At 42.3% G+C, this 25,921-nt stretch overlaps 1 protein-coding gene across 2 annotated transcripts in view; it reads right to left on the bottom strand.

Moving 5' to 3' along the window:
• ghrhrb (growth hormone releasing hormone receptor b) overlaps positions 1-25,921 on the bottom strand; it is a 73,721-nt gene that overhangs the window by 42,074 nt on the left and 5,726 nt on the right. For both annotated transcript variants that reach the window (XM_082509900.1, XM_082509901.1), the window contains exon 2: positions 17,099-17,207. In XM_082509900.1, coding sequence (XP_082366026.1) covers positions 17,099-17,207 — 109 coding nt within the window. The remainder of the gene's footprint in view (positions 1-17,098; positions 17,208-25,921) is intronic.

Below are 25,921 nucleotides of genomic sequence, written 5' to 3'. Positions count from 1 at the left end.
ATGTGTCACGTTTGTGCCATTCCATACAGTAAAATATTGTATGTCCTGTTGTTACTCCTGTAGCTTTGTTTTAGAAGTTCCTTCATTAGAACATTGAGATTCTGCAGGTACTACAGGATTCAGGATTTCCCCACCATGGGAAAGTGAAAAGGCATTTCATTTGGTGTCGTCCTCAGCCCTCCTCTCTACCCACACTCTGTCTCTGCTGTTCCCCTCACTTGCCTGATGAGCTCTCCCTGCAGTCTGCATTGCTCCAAGCGAGGGAGGCATGGAGACGGTGGCAGAGTTTAAAAGAGAGCAGTAATGAGGATTCAGTCTCTCCACCACCACGTCTCATACATCAAAGCTCCTTGCTCCTGTGTCAATTAAAAGAGCTATGCAAAAAGACACCCCGCCACTCATTCATAATAAAACACAGCTCTTGGCTAGTGCTGGAAGATTGGCTGCCAAAGCAGTGATGAAGCAAACATCGGACCCCCATAACCCCCACCACACCCACCGGCTTCTGCATCACAACTATTGTCCATGAACACATTAACTTAGACTAAGCATATGCTATTTTGAAAGAAAACAGCATGTTGTTAATCTAAATTCGTTAATGACCCTCCAAGTAATGAACTGCCACAAAGAGACTAAGGACTGGTTGGTACTAATGAATGCAGTGCTTTTATTCAACTTGGCGTGTGTAACTGCACTCCATAGGCAGGATGGAACCCTTCATATGTAGCAATAAAAGCATTACAGGATGACACAACAGATGAATGGCTGGTTCTTCTTACTCAGTATTATTAGTTGCGATTTGTGTTCTATTAGCAGAAAGTATCCATAGCAGAAAGACCTTTGTTTTTTCATGCTGTCAGTAATTACTTCCATCAGAGACTCCATAATTCTAGTAGGATCAATGGTCTGTGTGACAGATTGATGTAAAGAGCATCATTATGCTCACCATGCATGAACATCTTATTGATGCACACCTTTGCACATTTCAGCATAATAGGCCCTATGGCAACAAGGCAAACAAAGTCTCTGGTTTCTAGGTTTGTGTCACAGTTTTTTTTCATTGTCAAACAATGTGATTTTTCTTCATCATAATAATGCATTCATACAGGGCTGACATAATAAAACAAAACAAAACAAACAAAGACAGATCCTAAGAGATGTGCACATGATTAACAAGTTACCCACAGCCTTAGCGTAATATTTTGTTGAATATTTGCAGAGATTAGTTAAACACACACACACACACACACACACACACACACACACACACACACACACACACACACACACACAGTAAGGTGGTGAGGTAAAGATTTTAATTTTGTTGCTGTGTTTTCTTAGATTTGTGGATTGGGATTTTTGTAAAGCGGCACCCTCCAGGGCTAAAGTAAGCTGCAGCGGGAAGCTGATAGGCTTCACCTCTGCTAATTCAAGTCACTCAACTTGACCACTTGACTATGTTTGGGCTGTCTGTGCCTTTTGGAGCATTTCTAAGGAAAGTATGTGGTGATTATTAAGGCCTACTATTTGGCATCGGCCATCCAAGAAGGTTGTCCTACAATTTTTATGAGTGAATTTCTAACTTTTATTTAGTCTGTTACTAATTAGCAGATGTGGAACTATGTGTTTTGCAGTTTTACAGTTCATAGATACAGCCTACTAACCAAGTTTGCTACAATTAACTGATAAATATGCACTTTAAGCTCTCATGGGCACTTATGGCTCAAAACATAAGGGTAAAAAAGATCAATGAGAATTCAAAAAGCATATACAAGTAAACAATAACTGTCTGGATTAGCCTGACGAAGGTTTCATCATTTCTGACGACAGCTGAAGGAAAATTACACTAACTTAGTGTCAGTTAAAACATATTTCCTGTATACCCCTTACACTGTCTTTACAATATCTCGAGATTATTCCTATCTGGCTACAACTACCCCCTGCTATAACTGTCCAGTGTTTCATGGTTCAACAAAAAGCATGTACATTGCTGCTGCTGTGACAGTACTACTGATATTACAAAAAAGGGACCTTTGATACATGTACCACAATATCTGCCCTTTATTATCATTGCATTGTGATGCAGATTAAGGCATAAAACCTTCATGTAATGAGTTTGCATAAATTTAATGTGTAAAGAAAGTACCTATATTTCCCAACAGTTTTCACTAGCATTTTCATTTGCAATAGCGGTTCATTGCATGAAAAACAATTTAGCTACTATAATTCATAATTTTTACACTTGGCAAACCCACAGTTTTCCGCATCAGTAAACCAACAGTAGCTTCCTTGTGTCAATATTAACACAATCAGATTATTTTGACTGTTAATAATTTAATAATGAATTTACTAAAATGTCAATGAATAATGTCAATCTGACAATCGGGGATACTACTATTACTAAGACATATGAATGTATTTTAGATTTAGCTACTCAAATTTTCTGGAAAATTAAAAAAAAAAAAGAATTATTTGGAGAACTCTGTGAAAGTAAGGAACATTAGTGATTGTACAAGAGTTTATGCAATAGAAGTATTTTGGCTGTTTACAGTCTGAAGCAACTGAGCAGCATGGTGTAAGTGTATCAAGGTAAGAAATAGGACAGGGCTCCAGAGTCTAAATACTGGTGGTTATGATTACACTTAACAGATGGCTCACAGAGACTTTGAGTAAGGCTCTGTACCTCCAGGAAGAGATGTAAAACTGAGAGTTCCACAGAAAACGGTTTGAATAGTGTAATAACTGGCTATAAGAAAATTGAGAATGAGAGGATTGTGCAAAGGTGGAAGTGACAGAACAGAGAAGCAGGAATAGCCCAAACATCAAGCTATGCAGACAGACATCAGGAACCAGATCATGTAGATTTTTCTCCCTTTAGGCTAACTGCTGTAGTATTAATATAGATTTTATGAATAGTATATAGCAAATTTAAACTGTACACCAAGCCTAAGCTGAAGTTTTAGAGGAAAACATTTTTTTTTTTTTTTTTGGGGGGGGGGGTAACAAAACAAAGTTTAAAATTTCAGCTGCCAAATCTCTCTGCCAATGGACAGCTGAAAGAAACAGAAAATGGTTTTGGTGTGCTTTACATGTCCTGTTTTAACCTTGACGGCCAAATTGTCACTCTAATGATTACAAATCCTTTATTTATTCATTTAGGAGCCCCTGCCTTATGTTCTGGGCTTCTGTAACAATGTAACACAGTGCATTGTTTCTAAATCTCTAATTCATGACTCATATTGCAATGTGCTGGCTATTTGCACTCCCCACCTGATTTAAACCAAATTTGTACATCAAACGTTTAATGTAGCATCACAGTGTATATTTTCTACTGTCAGATTAACTCGCTACATGTTATAACTTAAATCTTCTTCCTTTGGGTTGTTGAATATTGATCCATGATTTCTATTGTTGTCCTATGTTGCTTTGCCAAGAGCTTTTCTTTTTCATGTGCCTCCTGTGTTCGCCTCTCTGCCACATTGTTTGTAAGAGTTCAGTCTCGGTTCGTCTTTTAGTTTATTTAAGTTTTACTTTAAAGGGTGGATTCTGATCTAGACAATGGATGTAGCTACGACAGCTGCTTTGTGAAGTAACATTATGAGGCTTTGATATTACCATCTTAGTGTTTTAAAGTCAGGTGTGATCTGATAGTGGGTCTGATAGTGAAACCCACATGCATACTGGCTTGTCAATCAAGTCATTAGCCAATGTGGCTTGGATAATCTAGGGTCAATCAGACTCCGTTTTTTACTCATTATGATCCAAAATGAGTGACTGAGCCCATAAACTCAGGAAAGTGATCAAGTCTGAAGGCTGTTTTCACATATTCTATAATGCCTTCATAATACATGTTCTGTTTGTGTGAGATATAATAGAAATGACTACTTAGTGGTCACGTCTTTTGGTGTCCATATCTGTGTCTGCAACTGTGTATAATAAAGGCTTAACACTGCAAGTCTTTCTGCAACAATGTATAAGGTACCATCTTGATACAGAGTTATAGTGGTACACTGGTCCCCATTAAAAATAAAATAAAATTAAGTTTAAGTGAAAATATATAAATGCCAGAATTGCATACTCAGAGAGTAACACTAACCATTAAGTACAGTCACTGGCTACACACATTAACAACAGCACTCCACTAAATGATCTGAGCACTTGGTAAATCACTAAGACATTTACTTCAGTGGCTTTAACAATAGCCTCCAAAGAGCTATTCATTTTGGGGCTAGACTAACCTGTGAGAATGATTAAAACTGTATAATGACAATAAACTAATTCGAAAAGTTAATATTCTCCATTTAGGCTTTGAAGTGAATTAGTATTGTGAGTGATCTCGCCTAAAAAAACAACCAACTCCCTTTTCTGACCATGTAGAAAGAAAACCAGATGTGGAAGTACCGACTCTGTCCAAAGTGCCCCTAAGGCAGGGCTGTAGAGTGCGACCAAATTTTTCAGTGGTGCGACTAAAAAAAAATATTTGGTTGCACCTGTGCGACCAACTGTTTTGCTGTTTTGCTTCCACGACTATTAAAATCACACTCCATGCACAGCTAGCTCTCTCTCTATCTCTCTCTGTACTTCAAGAACAGTTTCCCGTCTCCAATCTCCGTTTTCTGTATTATTCATTCGCTTATTACCCACCAGTCTACCGTTGTTTACAGCGCTGTCGGCTGCTGTCTTTTTCTTTTCTTTTTTTCACTTGAATGACCTCGGACAAGAAAGCCTATTTTTTCTGTTGTTCAATACTGAAGAAATTTGAACTTTATATGCAGAACATTGTAGAATATTTTTAAGGTTATCTGCTATAAAAAGCCAGACCAGGAAAATCTCCTTCATGTTTTTCTGTGTTTTATTCTCAGTTACTTTCGCACAAAGGCATCTGCCGTGATGTTCACAATTCTGATGAAGTCAGTACTGATAAATGATCAGAATTATAATATTTCTGACTGTCTGAGGCTAAGTTGAATCGAATCGGGACTTTGAAAACCGGAATCGAATGGATTATAGAAATCAGTGATGATACACAGCCCTAGTGAGCAGCCTAGGCACGACAGAAGTGGATGTAGCTGTAATAGGAAAAGAACTATTGCTAACTTTTCTGTTATGTTAAGGCCTGATCCTTCTGAAATTCATAGCCAGTGCTCTGACACGGTGTCATCAATCTTTGAATGCTGAAAAAGCACAGTGTATCCAGAAAAACACATTATATTATATAAATTATTATAAAATTTGTGTGCGCCTAACTTTTGTGCCGGTACGCCAAACTTTTTAAAGTTAGGCGTACCGGTACGCCCATGGCAAAAAGTTAGTCTAGAGCCCTGCCCTAAGGTTTACATTTCAACATGGCAATCCTAGCAGAGAAGAAGAGATTTAAACTATTCCATCCACAGCTCTTTGAATATGTTTAATTCTCCTGCACTCTACAAATTATATTTCATCTGCAAATTGGGTATAATCCTTTCTTCAAGATGATCCAACTCCTTACAACAAAGTGCAGAATGAGAACAGCTAATACCTCACATTTTATATCTTCCTTACAGACTCACTACTCTTGGGATTCTTTCCACTTTGTCTAGACACTGCCTTTTCGTTTTCGAGAATGATTTATGTTCCAGTTTTGTTTCTTTCCTAATATCATTTGTTATTCTTATGTTTGTTAGGATTTGGACATGCTGGGGTTTGTTTTTTTCTCCCTCTCCAAGATTTCTGATTTCTGTCAGACTTCTGGGTTCTCTCATCGAGCCACCATATTTCAGAATCAGCTGTGGCAACAGTTCTTTGCTAGATCATTGTCTCTGCTATTGTGGTAACGTGACCTGTTCCTAGTGACTTCAGATAATGCATTTCTTAGATTGACAAATCTAAGTTTCCTTGTTGGTCTCCAGTATTCCTGAGAGTTACATTTCACCCTCCAGAAGAATTGAGCCACTGCCAAACACTTGCTCACCTGCTTCTGATCTCACTTACCTGGACTCCGCTGTTCCACCTGTGCACCCGCCAGCACATTCTCCCCTGCTCAACAGCCGCAGTAAACATAGTCATGCCTACAGTGTGACAAGTAAGCTTCACCTCCCACTATTGATGATTCAGTATTTGTTATCAAGCCCGGCCTCCTTTTAAAATTTGGTCTACCTCCTAATGCGCTATAATCATCTGATAACAGTTCATATGATGGGAAGGAAATGGTGGAGTGGTCTATAAATTTTAAGGAGCTTAGTTATGGACATTGCTTTTTTATCATCACATTCTTGTCTTTTGGTGAGACAAAAATAAAAGTAAACCGTGTCCAGAGCAAATTTGACATGTAACCAGTGTAATATAAATAATAAAAATGGCAATAATGTACTTCAGTTCATTCATGATGCATTTCCTGTGGACGAGAAGCACAGAAAGAAGTGCCTGGTGACACTTAATAACCTGATTAGATGTCATCTAAACACATGTGCTGGCTTGTACAAGAATCCTGTAAATTGCTGTATTTATTTATATGTTCCATCCATCCATCCATCTTCATCCGCTTTATCCGGGGCCGGGTCGCGGGGGCAGCAGCCTAAGCAAAGAGGCCCAGACCTCCCTCTCCCCAGCCACCTCCTCCACCTTATCCGGGGGAATACCAAGGCGTTCCCAGGCCAGCCGAGAGATATAATCTCTCCAGCGTGTCCTGGGTCTGCCCCGGGGCCTCCTCCCGGTGGGACATGCCTGGAACACCTCACCCAGGAGGCGCCCAGGGGGCATCCTTGTCAGATGCCTGAACCACCTCAGCTGGCTCCTTTCGATGTGGAGCAGCAGCTGCTCTACTCTGAGCCCCTCCCGGATGGCCGAACTTCTCACCCTATCTCTAAGGGAGAGGCCAGCCACCCTTTGGAGGAAGCTCATTTCTGCCGCTTGTATCCGCGATCTCGTTCTTTCAGTCACTACCCACAGCTCGTGGCCATAGGTGAGGGTAGGGACGTAGATCGACCGGTAAATTGAGAGCTTCGCTTTTACACTCAGCTCCCTCTTCACCACGACGGAACTCATCCCCGACCCGGAGTGGGCACTCCACCCTTTTCCGGCTGAGAACCATGGCCTCAGATTTGGAGGTGCTGATCCTCATTCCCGCTGCTTCACACTCGGCTGCGAACCATTCCAGTGCGAGCTGGAGGCCCCCACCCGATGAAGCCAACAGAACCACATCATCTGCAAAAATCAGAGATGAGATTCTGAGGCCACCAAACCGAAAGCCCTCCGCCACTTGGCTGCGCCTAGAAATCCTGTCCATAAAAATTATGAACAGAACCGGAGACAAAGGGCAGCCCTGGCGGAGCCCATCACCTACCGGGAACGAGTCCGACTTATTGCCGGCAATGCGAACCAAGCTCTTGCAACGGTTGTATAGGGATCGAATGGCCGGTAGCAATGGGCCAGACACCCCATACTCCCGCAACACCTCCCACAGGACACCCCGAGGGACACGGTGGAATGCCTTCTCCAAGTCCACAAAACACATGTAGACTGGTTGGGCAAACTCCCATGCACCCTCAAGTATCCTGGAGAGGATAAAGAGCTGGTCCAGTGTTCCGCGACCAGGACGAAAACCGCATTGTTCCGCCTGTATCCGAGGTTCGACTAACGGACGAACTCTCCTTTCCAGCACCCTGGCATAGACTTTCCCAGGAAGGCTGAGGAGTGTGATCCCCCTGTAGTTGGAACACACCCTCCGGTCCCCCTTCTTAAAGATGGGGACCACCACCCCGGTCTGCCAGTCCACAGGTACTGCCCCTGATCTCCACGCAACATTGCAGAGGCGTGTCAACCAGGACAGCCCTACAACGTCCAGAGCCTTCAGGAACTTGGGGCGGACCTCATCAACACCAGGGGCTCTGCCACCAAGGAGTTGTTTAACTGCCTCAGTGACCTCGCCCCCGGAAATTGGCGGGTCATTCCCCTCATCCCCAGACTCTGCTTCCTCCTCGGAAGACGTGTCAGATTGAGGAGGTCCTCGAAGTATTCCTTCCACCGCCTGACAATTTTCTCAGTCGACGTCAGCAGCGCTCCGCCAGCACTATACACAGTGCAGGTAGAGCACCGCTTTCCCCTCCTGAGACGTCTGACGGTTTGCCAGAATCTCTTCGAGGCAGTCCGAAAGTCTTTTTCCATGGCCTCTCTGAACTCCTCCCACACCCGAGTTTTTGCTTCAGCCACTGCCCGAGCCGCATTCTGCTTGGCCTGTCGATACCTGTCGGCTGCCTCCGGAGTCCCACAGGCTAACCAAGCCCGATAGGACTCCTTCTTCAGCCTGGTGGCTCCCTTCACCTCTGGTGTCCACCATTTGGTTCGGGGATTACCACCACGGCAGGCACCAACCACCTTGCGGCCACAGCTCAATGCAGCAGCTTCGGCAATGGAGACGCTGAACATGGTCCATTCGGACTCAATGTCCCCAGTCTCCCTCGGAATGCTGTTGAAGCTCTGCCGGAGGTGTGCGTTGAAGATCTCGCGGACTGGGGCCTCTGCTAGACGTTCCCAGCACACCCTCACTACGCGTTTAGGTGCACCAAGTCTGTCCAGCGTCCTCCCCCGCCACCTGATCCAACTCACCACCAGGTGGTGATCAGTTGACAGCTCAGCCCCTCTCTTTACCCGAGTGTCCAGAACATATGGTCGCAGGTCTGCTGATACGATTACAAAATCGATCATCGACCTACGGCCTAGAGCGTCCTGGTGCCACGTGCACTTATGGACACTCTTATGTTCGAACAGGGTGTTCGTTATGGCCAAACTGTGATTAGCACAGAAGTCCAATAACAAAGCACCGCTCGGGTTCAGATCAGGGAGGCCGTTCCTCCCAATCACGCCCCTCCAGGTCTCGCTGTCGTTACCCACGTGAGCATTGAAGTCACCCAGCAGGACAACAGAGTCTCCAGGTGGAGCACCCTCCAGCACCCCCCCATGGACTCTAAGAAGGCTGGGTACTCTGAACTGCCACTCGGCGCATAAGCGCAGATGACAGTCAGGACCCGTTCCCCGACCCTAAGGCGCAGGGAACAAACCCTCTCGTCCACCAGGAAAAACCCCAACGTACCGGCAGCAAGCCGAGGGGATATTAGAATACCCACCCCAGCCCACCGCCTCTCACCAGGGGCTACTCCAGACTGAGACAGAGTCCAGCCCCTCTCCAGGAGACTGGTTCCAGAGCCCAAGCCATGCGTAGAGGTGAGCCCGACTATATCTAGCCGGTACCTCTCAACCTCACGCACTAACTCAGGCTCCTTCCCCACCAGAGAGGTGACATTCCATGTCCCTATTGCCAGTCTTGGCAGGCGGGGGTCAGTCCGCCAGGGCCTCCGCTCCTGGCCGCCACCCAGCACACAATGCACCCGACCCCTATGGCGCCTCCTGCGGGAGGATGGGCCCATGTCTCCTCTTCGGGCTGTGTCCGGCCGGGCCCCATGGACTAAGGCCCGGCCACCGGACGCTCGCCCTCGGGCACCCTCCCCGGGCCTGGCTCCAGGGCGGGGCCCCGGTAACCCTATCCCGGGCAGGGTAAACTGTTCCCTCTGTGTCCTTTTCATAAGGGTCTTATGAATCGCTCTTTGTCTGGTCCCTCACCCAGGGCCAGTTTGCCATGGGAGACCCTACCAGGGGGCAAAAGCCCCCAGACAACATAGCCCCTGGGATCCCTGGGACACACAAACCCCTCCACCACAATAAGGTAGCGATTCAAGGAGGAGAGGCTTACAGCACCAGGTATTCCCAGGCAGTCTCCCATCCAAGTACTAACCAAGCCCAGCCCTGCTTAGCTTCCGAGATCAGACGAGGTCAGGCGTGCTCAGGGTGGTATGGCCGTAAGCTTATTTATATGTTAAATTGTATAAACCATGTCTTTAGTAATTACATTTAATATAGGAAAAACAAATGTGAAACAAGCTACACTTGTTTTATCTCCGCAGCATGTTCTCAGTTTGTACTGGACAGCTAGACCAGCTGTGTGTGAAGGTTCAAATGAAAGAGCAAATCTCCTTATTCACTTGCTCATTTCATTCAGCTCTGCCATTACTGAATGATGGCTTGGGGATAGAAGCTCCTCTGATATTTAACTTTGACTCTGTCTCACTGTTTTTTCTTAATTGTTCTCTTTTCATTTTGTCTTGTAAGCATTATTATTATTATTATTATTATTATTAATGTGGCTGGGTGTGGTTTGTGGCTCAGCTACAGGGGAGGGGTGGAGCAATGGGTTCAGGGTGTGGTGTCAGGGAAAGCTAGCCCACACGGCTGTTCTCCATCACCTGGTCATTCCTCCCTATAACAATAATAATAATGCTAATAATATATTGTGTATGCATGGGGCTTCAATTAATATACAACCCTTTTGGTCTATCTAAACTTTTTGCTCTAGGTAAGGACGCTCAGCTAAACAAAATTTAACAAATGGTATCATCCTTCCAAACAATAGTAAAGCTGGTGACTTTTATTTATTTATTTTTAAATCACCCTTTTGCAGTATTTGATTATTACTATTAGAATTGTGGCTGCTTAGACTGACAGGTCTGGTCACTTGTGGGATTATAAAAAACAACATGTTGGTGGCACAGAATGTTAATTTTGAAGCTTTGAGATGAGATTTCCCTGCCCTTTGCAAACTTAGGTGCAAAAAAAACAAGGCGTGTCAGCTCCAACCATGATGCCACAGGTCATTGGCTAACAACTTGTGCTGACAAATTGTTGGCCAACGAGTGTTTCATACCACAATCAATCCATCATTTTGAAAAGATTTACAAAACAAACTGAACTATTTATTTAGTATGACCCCAAACAAGAGACTGACCCCATAACATCACCAGCAAAGAGACAAGGTACTTTCGGATTGGCTTCATTTTTCTGACTGAGAAAGTATGTCCATGTTTTATGCTTTATGGCGAAATGCTAGAGTTGGTGCTTAAAAGTGTGAATTGTGTAATTGCAAACGATAGTTTATTTCACGTAACTTAAGCCCATATTTTATAATTAGTATCTATATGGAAAGTACTTGACTGCGAAAACAGTTCTAAGGACATTACAAAATCATCCTTATAATTTCCCAATTGGAAGCAGAACATGTAACTCTGAACTCTTTGAAACAACACAGCCATCTCTGACTCAGCATTGCGAGCATCACATGGAGGATTGATTTGGAACACATGCTCTGCCAGAGGATGACTGAGGATGACACCCTCTTTGACCTTCCAGATGTCAACTGTCTTTGAAACTATCTGTCTCACTATAAGGAAACAGCAATCCAGAAAAACCAGAAGACAACCACTAACCTCAAATCACTGTGTGTTGCTTCATGACATTATAAGACAAACATGGACTACGTAAATCAACAGTACTCATTTCCTAAACGGAAAGAAATTCCAGCATTTTCTAAAGTCCTAGGGTGGGAAAGGCTCCACAGAAAAGACCAACATCAGAAATGATCATTTACATTTTTTTCCAAGTTCTTTCAGATTTATTTTGACAAGACTTTCATCCCACAGCTGCTCAGCCACATGCTTGAGAAGTAGATGCCTATGCTCTATAAGATCTCTCTCTCTCTCTCTCTCTTAATTTACATAGGAAATATCACAGTATTCAGTCCATAACACCACAGACCACTGGTATCCTATACTATTCTTTTCGAAATACACACTGCATAGCAGTAATTTTCTTGTTTTGATTTTAACACAAAATTCCTTAACTTGAAAATAATTGATTGTTATTGGTAGATGTTATCAGATTAAATGAAAATGACGTACATACTTCATAACAGGACTTCAAATTAAATTAGGAACTTGTAATCTCTTACTGTATTAAATTAAGACAAGGCTGAGGAAAGTGCGATTTTCTTGTTTTGAATTTTTTCCCACTGATAGTACAGTGCTAAAACTTTGTGTGCAAGTGTTTGCTTAGTTGAAATAATTGCTTAAAAATAATTCCTTAAATATAATTATAGATTTCAAAACAGCTTTGACAGAGCAACGCTTTTAAGGTAATGCTAAGGGTTTTTTTTTAATAGCATATCATAAATAATAGTTAGATATTTAACACACAGGCCGGATCTGTTTTATCTATTTAACAGTCATAAAACCAGTGTCCCTCACAGATATGAATCCATTAATCTTCTCTTGCTCTGTTGGATTGATGTATAAACATATAATTATTTTAAAAAATGTAATATTTTAATAATAATAATAATACCAACTTAAAGTAAGTTTACATTTACAATTTAAAAAGTGAACTACAAAACACTCCTTTAGCCTTAATTACCTGAAGTTCTTTTTTTTTTTTTTAAATGACATCAGAAACAGCAGTATGCGACATTACGTGATGGCAGAGCTTCAGTTCATCCTTTGTCATTTTTTTTTTTTTTTTTTTTAATAAATAGGACAGGGGGAATGAATGAGAGAGAGAGGGGGAGAGAAAGAAAGAAAACCAAAGGGGAGAAGAGACGGTGAGAAGGGGGGGGAAGAGAGACAAAAAAAAAAAAAAAAAACTCCTGGGTCACCTGTATGGAGAAAAAAAACAAACAAACAAACAAACAAACAAACAAACAAACAGAGGAGACAGCAAACAACAAAGAGCAACATAATAATAGAGAAAACAAAGCACCATCACAATAAACTAGCTAGTCATAGATATCAGTATTTACTAAGTAATAAACGATATTGTGCAGCACGCAAGATAGACAGCGCACAGTGTGCTTTGAGGCAGCAGCCAAGAAAGCTTTAGTCCGCGTCTGTGAATACCCATGTGTGCATACCTGTGTGGATCAGCATGCTTGCATTCCAAAGGTTTCTCCATGTAATGATCTGCTAGGGAGTGTGGGGGGGCCACAGCCCCGTCCTCCAGGGTGTGAAGCGGGTATGGAGGAGATCAAAACTCCAGACATCCAGAGGCCCCCAGAACACAAGAGACCATGGAAGACCAACAGAGGGGCAGCCGCGCCACTGTCCCAGTAAGAGCTGAGGAGAGTCCCAGATGAGGGCTCGCCCAGCAGCCGCGGAGCAGAAGTCAGGGGGAGTTGCAGTGACGCGCCCGTGAGCTCCGCCGGCCCCCAGCTGCGCCTGAGTGACCGAGCCCTAGGCCGAGAGGCCGGGGGCACCCCACCTCCAAAGGGGCCCGAGCGAGCCCCAGGCCCCAGGCCCCGACAAGCGGCCGCCAAGGAGTGAGCCGGTGTGTACCCGGACGCCCACCCCCAGACACAAAGAACCACCAACACACCGACACCTGAGGGAGTCCGCCACCGGCAGGGGAAGTGGTGGTGGGTGGAGATAGGCCTCCAAACCTTGGAGGGCCTGAGGTGTCCCCAGAGAGGTGGCGTCTGATACCCAACCTGACATATAGACACAGACATATAGGCACACACAGACACAAACATCCATTCCCACCCTCATGCTCTCATATGCACTCACTCCACACTCAACCAACGTGGAGACAGACATAAAGAGACGCTGTACACACAATCACACTCCCCAAGCGTACTCTACAAACCGGGTCTAGGTACCCTTGCCCCTGGAGGGGGGAATTGCACCCAGACCCAGGTGGTGTTACCCTTTTCCCTGCGGTGGGGAGAGGCAGACCACCCCGACTCCGCAGCAGCAGGGAGGCCCCACACCCCAGACCGCAGTCGGACGGCCAACTCCTCCTACTAGCCCTCCCGCTCCAGCAGGCCGCAGAGAATGGGGGTGGGAGAAGACTCCAAACCTCCCTCCACCCGCTCATTGTAGTGTTGATGCATATGTGTTCTAAGGTGCAATTAAAACCCAGGAGGGCATGGAGCTACCTGAAGTTCTACCATTTAATGAATTTTTGATCCCTCTTATTTTTCTGTTGTTCTTCAGTATTAAATAACATTATTACTTAATTAGTTTCCGTCTGTCTGATGACATCACTACTGATATTTCCACATAAGATTCATTGTGTCAGTTTTTTCGTTCGAGGCTTTGGTTTATTTTGTAAAGTTCCAGCTGTTTTTGAGTAATGTAATGTTCTTGGATTCCTGCTACACAGCCGGCATGACAGAATAACGTGACGACTATGGACCCAGCAGCTCTCAGCCCCTCATGATTTATGACAGGATTTATACAGTGCAGAAGTTGTGCAATGATTGGTTGAAAAGCCCCAGTAAGGAATACCAGGGGGCAGCTAATCACAGTCTACAAAGACTGGTTTCTGGCCTTCCTTGGTTATTGGATTTGCTACATCAGTTGATAAAGATGAAGGATTTTGTCATCAAAACTTTTCACCTTTGTCTACCTGCTACAGCTGCCCACACCGCTGGCCATCTCCTGGAAAGGAGGCTTCAATCTCTGAAGCCTGGACAATCACTTGAAATATGTTATGTTTTAGACTGTTTTGTTGTTGTTGTTGTTGTTTTTGTTTGTGTGTTTGTTTGTTTTTCCTGGACATGCAGTCCTGCACAGTATATACGTTGGCCTAGATATCAAATAAACATTAAAAGGAACCAATGTTTTAAATATTGCTTGATTAAAAAAACAACATCTCTGTCATCTTTGGATTTTTACTGTACGGTAAAATCAGTATGTATGTTTAACAGTGACATCATGGAACATTTCAAATTGTTCCCAGGATGGCTATAATTTTATGTGACATGACTTGAGCCCATTTAGCTTCTGATGGCCCCAAATGTAGGTGCTACCAAGGAAAAGGGACTGTCAAGTGTAATGCTTGTTTTGTGTTTACACTTGTTTTATTTAGGGGGTGGAAACGGCAATGATTTTTTTTTTTTTTTGTTTTGAGGTGAGACGGTATGTTCTCCCCCCCAAAAGAAAGACTATGTAATCCTTTCAGTTTGTTTGTTTGTCTGGCTGCCTGTTTTTTGGCAGTTTAATGTCCACAGTTTTTAAGATATCATGCTCAGATTTTGTGTAATGGTAGATACCAATAACAGCTCAAGGTCAATCAGGTCAAACCAAAAACCTTAGCTTATCCACAATTTTTTATGGGTCTTCTTTAAACTTTACAACAATATGCTAGGTGTTGGGGGACATGAGTACCTAGGTTGGCTAAGCATTTGACCTTGACCTTCATCGTAGGTTACCAAGATCAAAGCTGACCTTGGAAAAAAATCTCCAAGAACCCATATTTAGTAATGTATCATATGAAAGGGCATGGAGAGAGCTCTACAACACACTTTTTATTTTTTTCAGTACAAAATTCTATGACATTAGAATGATCACAAAAATACACACTGCGTGAATGCTTAAAAGCTCAAAATTCTCATGTAATGATTTTGGCCAATTATTTTAGCCAGTTCTGCTTTAATCATGTGGGTAAAGATAACAAAATACCATTTTAGTATGTAATGCTTCACAGTCATTGGTCAAAAGTCAGACATCAGCATGTTGTTATAAAAGCAGGCTGACGTCAGCAAACGGTAATAAAAACATTGTGGGGGGGCTGTCGAGCGCTCAGAGTGCTGTTGTTGTAAATGGTTTACATACAGTTAGCCACATATATATTTGGTCACTGACACAAGCTTTGTTTTTGTGTTTTTTACCTGTTTACTGAAACATCCAATTATAGTTGTACAGTTATAGTTATATATGGACATAATGTGTCTCAACTTTCATTTGAGGGAAGTTTTGTCATGGTTCTGGGTCATTTTGACCCAGCTTTTTCTGTTTCTTATGTGTTGGTGTTTTTCTGATTATGATTTATGTTCTGATTATTTAGTGATACTGTTTTGATTATGGTTATTATTATTGCAGGTTTAGTTCCGTGTCAAGTCTGTCTCACTCTGTCTAGTCCGTGTCTTAGTAAAGTCGTTTTTCTTGTTTTACTTTGAAGGTTCATGTTCATGCCTGATGTCAATGTGTTCAGTTTTACTTTTCCCCTCGTTAGCCTAGTTTCTCCCAGCTGTGGCTCCCTCCTGTTTCCCATTCCCTGATTACCGCCCTGTGTATAGAAGCCCTGTGTTTTCCTGTGCTCTCTGTCGCGTCGTCTGTGTTACTCCGTGTCAGTCTGCATTACTCTGTGTAACCCGGTGTTCATTCTGCGGCTCTCTGCCATCTTTCTCTGTGCATTTTGCTCCTCCTCCCGTGAGTGTTTGGTTTCAGGTTAGTTCTTTAGTTTTCCCCAGTTTAGGTTTGTTAGCTCCCCGCTCTGCTCTTCCTGTTTTTGCCACTTTGTCACTTCTGTAAATAAACACTCACTCGCACCCCAGCCAGTACCTGCATTTTGGATCCTTTTCTCAATACACTACACGACTGCTGCCCCAGCTGTGACAAGTTTAGGAGTTTCAGCTCCTTAACCTGTGCATGTTACACCCTCTTTAAAAACCAAAAGTCAACCAAAAGTGATTGAACGATTGACTCAAAGGCAATTTTATGCGTGGATGTGGGCAGTTCTTTTGTTATATCTTAATCAACTAAGCAGATAAAAGGCATTGGTTTTGGAGAGAAGGAGTTGATTTGGTCAATTGTGAGAATGAAAGAAAGCAACTCAGCAATGAAGAAAGACCTGGAAGTCCACAGAAGACAACAGTATTTGCATGGTGAAGAGAAACCCCTTAACAACAGCCAACCAAGTGACCACTCTGAAGGAAGTCGGCATCCATATCCAAGTCTACCATAGAGAGAAGACAGCATGAAAGTAAATGCAGAGGGTTCACTGCAAGATGCAAGTGACAAGCCTCATGAATAGAAATTATGGATGCTAACAACAACAAAAAAAATCCACCAAAATTCAGAAAAAACATTCTTTGGACAGATGAAATCAAGCGCAACCTATACCAGAATAATGGCTAGAAAAAAATGTGAAGGTGTGGAACAGCTCATGGTTTAGGTGTAACTCTATAAAACATTAGAGCATACTGTGTCGTGTGAAATTTTGAAAATGTAGCAGTATTATAAAATATAACTAAAAAGGTGTTTTGGTTATTCTTCTGAAAAGTTTGGAAGCATCACAACATATGGCTTATCTGCCTTATATGAAATCTAAAGAATACCATTCTAATGTAACACTATAGTAAGTGTTAGACCTCGTTGAGACTGTATATTTGTCCCCAGTGTGAAATGCTTTCTACCATGAAAATATCTGTTCCCATTGTGAGATTAAAACACGGGCTGACCTGTCTTAGCAGAGTGGTTGTTCTCCTCCTGCTTGAGGATCTGATAACATTCTTCCTCAGCCTTCATGTGCTGAACAACCAGAGCGCAATCTGGGTGGATGGCCTCTGTCTGAAGGCGAGAAAAAAAGCTTTCATCACAGTCCAGTAACACAGAAAGACACACAGAAGTGCAGAAATACCATAATTTTCTTTTACATGACATGATAATGGCAAAGATAATGTTATTAATCAGTAGTTCAGTAGTGGTTGTGTTTTGGACTTTGTTATACTATTGACCATATATTAAAGAAATATCATATGGAACCTGTTGTTGGCCTCTCCCAAAAGTATTACTTATTTTTATTAAAGGCTTTAATAAGACACATTGTAATGTAATATTCACCACATAGAACAATTCTTTGAGATATATATATATATATATATATATATATATATATTATTTGTATTTTGCCAGAAACGCTAGAATCTCAGCTTAAACCTCACAAATTATTTCAACAACCACCAAACACAAAATCGCACTTCCTGCACAGCTCTCTTCCCCTCTCAATGTACTTCAAGAACAGTTTCCCATTTAAAAATCTCTGTTTTCTACATTATTCACTTGCTTTTTACACACCAGTCTACCATTGCGTACAGACAAGAAAGCCTCAGTACCGAAGAAATGTAAACTTTTTAAAATTATGACAAATTGCAAAACTCTTAGCTGTGACTCAAATAAAACCTCTGTAACTTTGCACTGCTTCAATCAGGTAATGTTCATATGATGATTCATGGTTTTCTTCAGTTTTCTTCAGGGTCTTCGGAGGAGGGGGACAACCTGTCTATCTCTGGGGGTGAGGTCACTGAGGCAGTTAAACAACTCCTTGGTGGCAGGGCCCCTGGGGTGGATGAGGTTCACCCTGAGTTGCAGGGCTGTCTTGGTTGACACCAATGTTCCCTAACCCTGCTGGCACGGTCTCTGCGCACAGAAAATCTGTGTTGCGCGCAAAAAAGAAATCTAACCTGAATTGAAATTAAAACTAATACTTTAACAATTCTGTTTTGCACTGTTAGTCAGTAAGTGACTGGCTGCTCCCATATGGGATTAGAACAATGCCACCTTATCCCATAGTCCAGCCAATAATAATGTTTTTATTAGTTTTTATTGTGTTGATAAGCCACGTAAACCCAGACTTATGATAAAATTATCTGCAATGTTTGGTTTTCTTTCTGAATACTATCGTTGTTTATATTTACTGCGGGAAGAAACAGTAAATACATTTTATAAGGAAAACGCTCGAAAACGCCTGTGGTCAAAAACAAAAACAAAAAAACCCCCACCCTTTCCTATTGGTGGAACAATGTACCATGTCGACCAGTCAAAAAATGATATGGCAACATGGCATTTAGTTGTTTAGAAAGGGGGACGTTTTAGGAGTGACGGCGGTGTTTTGAGATGTGAGAGATTTGCGCAAATCTTGTGTAGTTAGTGTGTAGTGTAGTCAATAGTTTTGTTGTGTGTGTCAGAACAATGAGGCAACTGCTGAATATTACAGGTGTTACAGGAGTGATACATCTCCTGTTGTCAGGCCTGCAGGTATCAGGCTGTTGTTCTCCTTTATCTCATAGTGGACAGAAATTATTTTTTGGAGTGGCACAAATAATTTGTGTGGCATCAAATTTGATGCAGAACAGCTGATTGTTGAAATGTTTATTTAAAAAACTGCATTGGCTGCATTTTTAGGTAAACAGCTGCAAAAAACTTCATTGTTTGCATAACTCAGTTACTTTTTTGAAGAAGTAACTATATAATTAATTGCCCAACATTGGTCATTATATACTGTATTTTGCAGACAAAGAGTTACAGACTCTCTCCCAGACCACAGACTCATAATACAAGTCAGAGCTTTATATAAAAAAAGAAAAAAAAGAAAGTTGTGTTTTCAAAATTGGAGTTCAAGTTATTTTTTACTTCCAATAGTGTTAACATACTACACAGATCATGAACAAGATTTTTTTTTTAATTTTCATTGTAAGTGTGCCAAAGCAGTTAATTAAAAGTAGTCTAACATAAATGTAAATGCTGTAATTTGCTTATTTTAATAAACCATGTAACTTGGATGGATTCAATGCTGGCGTGACCACAGTGCACACGTCTGATGTCGCTCACAGTGGTCCAAGGGACCGCTCAGGGAGTTTGTGTGTTCGCTCAGACACATGAAAAATTAGAGGGAACATTGGTTGACACTGCTCTACAAGTTGCGTGTATATCAGGGGCGGTACCTGTGGATTGGCATACCAGGGTGGTGGTTCCCATCTTTAAGAAGGGGCATCATACTTCTCAGCCTTCCCAGGAAAGTCTATGACAGGCTGCTGCAAAGGAGAGTTGGTCCGGTAGTCAAACCTCTGATACAGGAGGAACAACGCGGTTTTCATTGTGTCATGGAACACTGGACCAGCTCTTTACTCGCTCGAGGATACTTAAGGGTGCATGGGAGTTTGCCCAACCAGTCTACATGTGTTTTGTGGACTTGGAGAAGGCATTTGACCATGTCCCTCTGAATGTCCTGTGGGAGGTCCTTGGGGATTATGGGGTGTCTGGCCTATTGCTACAGGCCATTTGATCCTTATACAACCATTGAAAGAACTTGGTCCGCATAGTCAACAATAAGTCAGACTCGTTTCAAGTGGGTGATGAACTTCGCCAGGGTTGTTGTTTGTCACCAATTCTGTTTGTAAAAAGACAAAATTTCTAGGCATAGCTAAGTGGTGGAAAGCTTTCACTTGGTTGGTCTCAGAATCTCAGCTCTGCCTTTCGCAGATGATGTGGTTCTGTTGGCTTCATTGTGTGATGGCTTCCAGCTCGCACTGAAATGGTTTGCAGCCGAGGATGAAGTGGTGGGAATGAGAATCATCACCTCCAAATTTGAGGCCATGGTCCTCAGCAGGAGGAGTGTTCATACCAGGTCAGGGATGAGTTCCTGTCCCCAGTAGAAGAGTTGTCTTGTTCGCAAGTGACAGCAGAAGGGAGCGGGAGATCGACAGATGGATTGGTGCCACAGCAGCAGTCAAGCGGACGCTGTTCCAGTCCATTGTGGTCAAGAGAGAGCTGAGTGTAAAAGTGACATTCTCAATTTACCGGTCGATCTATGTCGCTATCCTCAGCTATGGTCACGAACTGTGGATCAAAAAAACATGATCACGATACAAGCGGCAGAAATGACCTTCCTCCGAAGGGTGGCTGACATCTCCCTCAGAGATAGGGTGAGAAGTTCAGCCATCTGAGAGTGGCTCAGAGTAGAGCCTCTGCTTCTCAACATTAAAAGGAGCCAAGTATACCATGCCCAGTCTCTTTGGTACACCATTTGACCTTAGAACTGAAGAAGCTTCTCGGATGAGAGGTGAAACGTCTTCAAGCAACTTAAAGAACTCCAGGCGCTTTTCTTTGCAAGCTCCTTTGACTCTTTGGTACATAGTTGGCCTTTGGTCCAGATGGAATCTGGAAGAAGAAGACAAGGTCTCTCCTCACTGTAACAGCACCATGTGATGGATCACTGCCACACCTGCTCTCAAGAAACCACTTGAATAGGACCTGCCGGACAAAGTGGAGTAAGATTCACAAAAGCCAGATATCATGCAGCAATCCAAGGAAATTTAGGAACAAATGAGGAACAAAGTAACTGAGATTTCTCAGGTTATAAAGCTGTTTCTAAAGCTGTGGGACTCCAGGAAACAACAGTGAGAGCCATTATCCACAGATGGCAAAAACGTGGAACAATTGTGAACTTTCCCAGCCAACCAAAATTAGCCCATGAGCGCAGCAACGACTCATCCAAGAGGTCACAAAAGACCCCAGAACAACACATCCTCACATGCCTCAATTAAGGTCAATGTTTAGAAGGGCCTGCATCGCACAGTTACAAGACAAAAACCACTGCCAAGCAAAATGAACACAAAGGCTCGTCTCTGTTTTGCCAGAAAACATCTTGATGATACAATATAAAAACAACATTGTTAAATAAACATAGCACAGTAATAAAATAGCAAAAGTAGTTGATCAAAAATAGCGCATTATAATGCAAAGGATTCAGTTTGATGCGGAAATGTTTATAACATCTTATATAGTGATTATTGTATGTATTTGTCACAAAAAGAACTGTTGTACAGTTTTATGGCAAACCATAGTTTTTTGAGGAATCCTTTATAGCAGCTTTATACCTTAAATAGGTCTGAGAGAGAATGGTAACAGATTATTTGTCAAGACGGAGAAATGTGAATTGCATGTGACAACAGTGTCTATCCTGGGCTGTATCATTAAGCAGGGCAACCTCAAACCTGGCCCAGACATGGTCCAAGCGGTGGTGGACTGGCCAGAACCCTCTGACTGGAAACAGCTCCAGTGTTTTCTGGGCTTCATTAGTTTCTACTGTTGTTTCATCCGAAACTTTAGCCAGATCGCTTCACCTCTCACACACCTAAATTCTTCTAAGGTGCTTTTCAGTGGGACTAGGCTGCTCAAACCATTTTCAGTAACGTTGAGCAATGCTTTGCCTCACCTCCTATCCTGTCTTCACCTGTCTCTAACCAGTTTATTGTAAAAGTGGAGGCTTTGGACTCGGGAGTGGCAGCTGTCCAACAGTATGAAGGTAAGCTTCATCTTTGTGCCTACTTCTCTCATCATCTCTTCCCCAAAGAATGGAACTATGATGTAGGGGACACAAAGGATGGGTGGAAAAAAGGCAAAAAAAATTATAGAAAGAGAAGGAAGGGATTGCTTTCACTTTTATACATTTTAATTTGTATGTTTTTTATTTTGGATGAGGCAAGGTTCCTAAGGGAAAACTACTGATACTTGATTGTGTGACTTTTTCATGAGGTCAAACATAACTGGGCTGGCTTTGATTTTTCGTTTTTATGGGCCGATGATTTTTTTTTTTTGTAAACGTATAAACAATGAAGGGTGGTGGATTGGCCAGATGCTGGCCGATGTGTAAAAATAACTCAGTTGTTTGGTGGTGGCTATGGCGGAGCTTCCACAGAGGCCAGCAGGTGGATGAGGGAAAGGGGAGGCAGGTGGAGGAGAGACTCGAGGCAGCCGCCGGTCCGAGTGTCAGGTGAACTGAACTTCAGGTAAGAAGTTGTGACCTGCAGTCTATCTGGGTCAGATATAAACCAAGTTTAGGTGTAGTTTTTTTTTCGTTGTGCTGACTTTTTACAGTCAGTTACAATAACTCGCACTGCGTACTAGCTAGCATGATGGAGTTTCTATACAGCTGGGTGGGTGCTATGATGTTACTGATAGTGAACTTTATTTTAGTCATAAGGTTAGTTAGTAGAGTTGCCAACCGTCCCGTACAAAATGGAATCATCTGGTATTCAGAGAAAATATTGTGCGTTTAATATTGAGCTGAGAAGGAACACAGCTAGGATGGAAAAAGACACAAAGCTGGATTTATTCTGTCGTTATGCTGTCAGATGCCTCTTCTTCTCTCATTCTCTCCCCCTCCCTCTCCTGTTTCTACTTCAATCATGAAACTGATCAATGATCAGCTGATCGGCTTTTCTGACGCAAGTCCTGTCTCTCTTGTTTGTTTATCACCCACTTTGCGCCAAAAATTGGAAACCAGCGGATGCTAAACAACAGCAGCACGTTTAAGCTTGATCAGCTGTTGTTAGAATTTATTTAATATTAATTTCTAGTATCAGCTGATGTTTGCTGGAGCCACAGCTGTAAAAGCTGCTGGTCATGATGTCAGTTTGGATATGTGGTGAGAGGGAAACATGAAGATGAAACCAGGAGATGTCCTTACTGAATCATCAGAGCTGAACAGGTGATGGAGAAACACGTTTACCTTTTAGGTGACATGAATGAGTTGAAGTTATGAACTGTTTCTGAGAGATAAATAACACCAATATCATTTTCTATGTAGCTAACAGCTGGTAACTGTGTGGGGGCGGGTCTAGCAAAGTTTTGCCATGGGGCCAGGTAGGGCATTAACAAGGAGAGGTGGGCACAAGGAAATACTTTTCTTTCTTATTCTCATTTAAAATGTCTAGCTGTTATTAAATAATTATCTGAATCTTACAACCAAATTTTTATTATGACCTAAAATGTATAGAAATCATACATATACCAACAAGACGGTGTACACCACTGTCACAACAGTGTTTGTTTTCATTCAAAGGCTTTATGGCTTTTCCTAGAATACCTGGTGGGCCGGTCTCTAGTCCAGCCCTGAGGTCAAGCTAGAAGATTTAATGAATATCTCACCAGCAGATTTAGTCAGATTTTGTTTTTTGAGATTTTGGTGACAAAATGAAGTGTCAATTTATCTTTTGACATGGTTTCAACATTCTTCTTCCCAGTGCACATATTTACTTCATTCTCCCTGTGACGGCTTAGAGAATCTACTATTCAAAGTCAAAGTCAAAGTGAAACTTTATTGTCATCGCTGCTATATACAGTACAGGATATAGAGAGACGAGACGACTAGGCTCCAGTTCCATAGGAAGAGTAAGAAATAAATATACACTTTAAGACTAAGGTAAGGGGAGTAAATATACACTTTAAGCTAAAAAGGATCAATAACAGTCTAACTTTACAATTTACAATTGTAAATTTACACTAGCCTTGAAGTGGTTTAAAGTGACCAACGTGGCAGCGTTACAGTTTACAGTATGAGTGATTTAAAGTGACCTTGAGTGAAATAAAGTGACCAACATGAACAATATTCCTAAGTGTAGGATTGTCCATAGAGCAGCATCTGTATTTACAAAGGCAGTGGTATGTGGAGTGCAATAGAGTCCGTTAATGGTTTGTGTGGGTATGTGTGGTGGGGGGGAGTGGCTGAGCCGGTAGTGAGTTCAGGACTCTGATGGCTTTTGGGAAAAAGCTATCTCGCAGTCTGGATTATCGGGCCCTGATGCTGTGATAGCATCTGCCAGATGGGAAGAGGGACAAAAGTCCTGTCAGGGGTGTGAGGGGTCAAAAAAGAATACACCATTAAAAAAAACACTGAATTTGCCAAAGCGCTATCAGCCGCTGCCTGCTCGTGGAAGCGCCACGAGCCGGAAGTCCTTTTTTATTTTGGATGAGGCATTCAGAGGTTGGAGTCTTGAAATGAACCCCTGGGATGAACTGTAATGAGCACCCATGACAGCAAAAAATGTGGGTGTTTGACGTCCTCTCAAAGCGTTCTCTATTTTTACTTATATTCACGCCTTCTCAGGAATGTGAACAGGAGGACGTCAGAAGCTTAGATCTAAAAAAAATCTGAGATTATAGTAACATGTGCCAAAAATGTAGATTCCAACAGCATCTGGAACCTGTGGTTAAATTTGTGTCATACTTTGCTATCAAGTGAATAATTTTTTTTTGTTTGTTTGTTTGTTTTTTGAATGTGTGTGTGTGTGTGTGTGTGTGTGAGTGTTTGTGTGTTTTGTTTGTTATTTTTGGCATGCAATTGATTTCTTCGGATGTGTTTGATTCAAACTGTGTGAAGAAGCTCTAGTGGAACACCTGCCTGTAGATCAGATGGTGACACTGCAGGGGAGTGTGACATTTAACCTAGTGCTCTCACAGCAACCCAGTGACCTAAATTTTTTCCTTTTTTTTCTCTAGTTTGCATAGCAAAAATCCTTGGGCAAGATACTAACGCCAAGCTGCTCTCGAATGCATCCATCAGAGTATGATTGTTTGATAAAAAGCACTTATGTAGAGGAGAAACCAAGCATAGAAAATGCTTTATAGTTCTGTAAGTGCTTCGAGGGGTTGGAGTAAAACAATGCTATATAAGAACTAGTCCATTTACCATATAGAAAATACTAAGATGTAGGGGGGAAAGTACTTGTGTGAATGAGATATGCTATATAAAGTGTTTCAAGTGTGTAAAGAGAAAAGCACTATAAGAAGAACCAGCCTACTTATTATTTTACAAGTGTTTAAAAATCTACATTTTAAGGCCACCAGATGGCAATAGGTTGGGTTGGTTACATGATAGTTCTCGATGAATACAAGTAAATGGTTCGAGCCCCGGCTCGGACAGTCTTGGTCGTTGTGTCCTTGGGCAAGACACTTCACCTACCGCCTACTGGTGATGGCCAGAGGGGCCGATGGCGCGATATGGCAGCCTCGCTTCTGTCAGTCTGCCCCAGGGCAGCTGTGGCTACAACTGTAGCTTGCCTCCACCAGTGTGAATGTGAGAGTGAATGAATAGTGGAATTGTACAGCGCTTTGAGGTTCTTGAAAAGCGCTATATAAATTGTTGTTTTTGCCATAAAAAAAGTTTTATTTTACCCAGAAATTGCTAGAATTCAGCTAATGCATGATGACTGGTGAGTTAATGATTTACAACGGGACATATTCCTTTGATGGCACCAGTTTACACATTTACAAATATACAGTACAAACCAGTCAACAACAGAAGCTTACACGATTGTGTATATAAGAATTGCTCGATTGTGCAGGTTGAAGGTAACGTGTGTCAGGACACATGCTTGAAAGTAAACTGGTGCTCTGGCGTGAGCTCCCTTAGATGTCAGACTACAATCCTTGTATAAAAACCTTCTTGTTATATTCCGTCATTAATAAACATAGAAGGCCATCTTTCCACCAGCTATTTTCTATTTTAAGTACTGTTTCTATCAGCCCTTTAAACATATTACTGTACACGAGGGAGGAGAATTTACAGTGAAAATATTAAATATTCCCGTAACGTTTTCCATCTGGGTGGCCTGTTAACTCCTACATCATTAATAGTTCAAATGTCCGGGAGTAACACGTGAGTGCGCGTGGCTGAAGACTTGATCTGGCAGCACAGCCTCACTGTGACACAAGACAGTGCT

Source organism: Aulonocara stuartgranti, assembly GCF_965226115.1.
Source record: "Aulonocara stuartgranti genome assembly, chromosome: 17".
Taxonomy (NCBI): domain Eukaryota; kingdom Metazoa; phylum Chordata; class Actinopteri; order Cichliformes; family Cichlidae; genus Aulonocara; species Aulonocara stuartgranti.
Note: the sequence above shows the minus strand (reverse complement) of the source record. Positions and strands in the feature narration are given on the sequence as shown.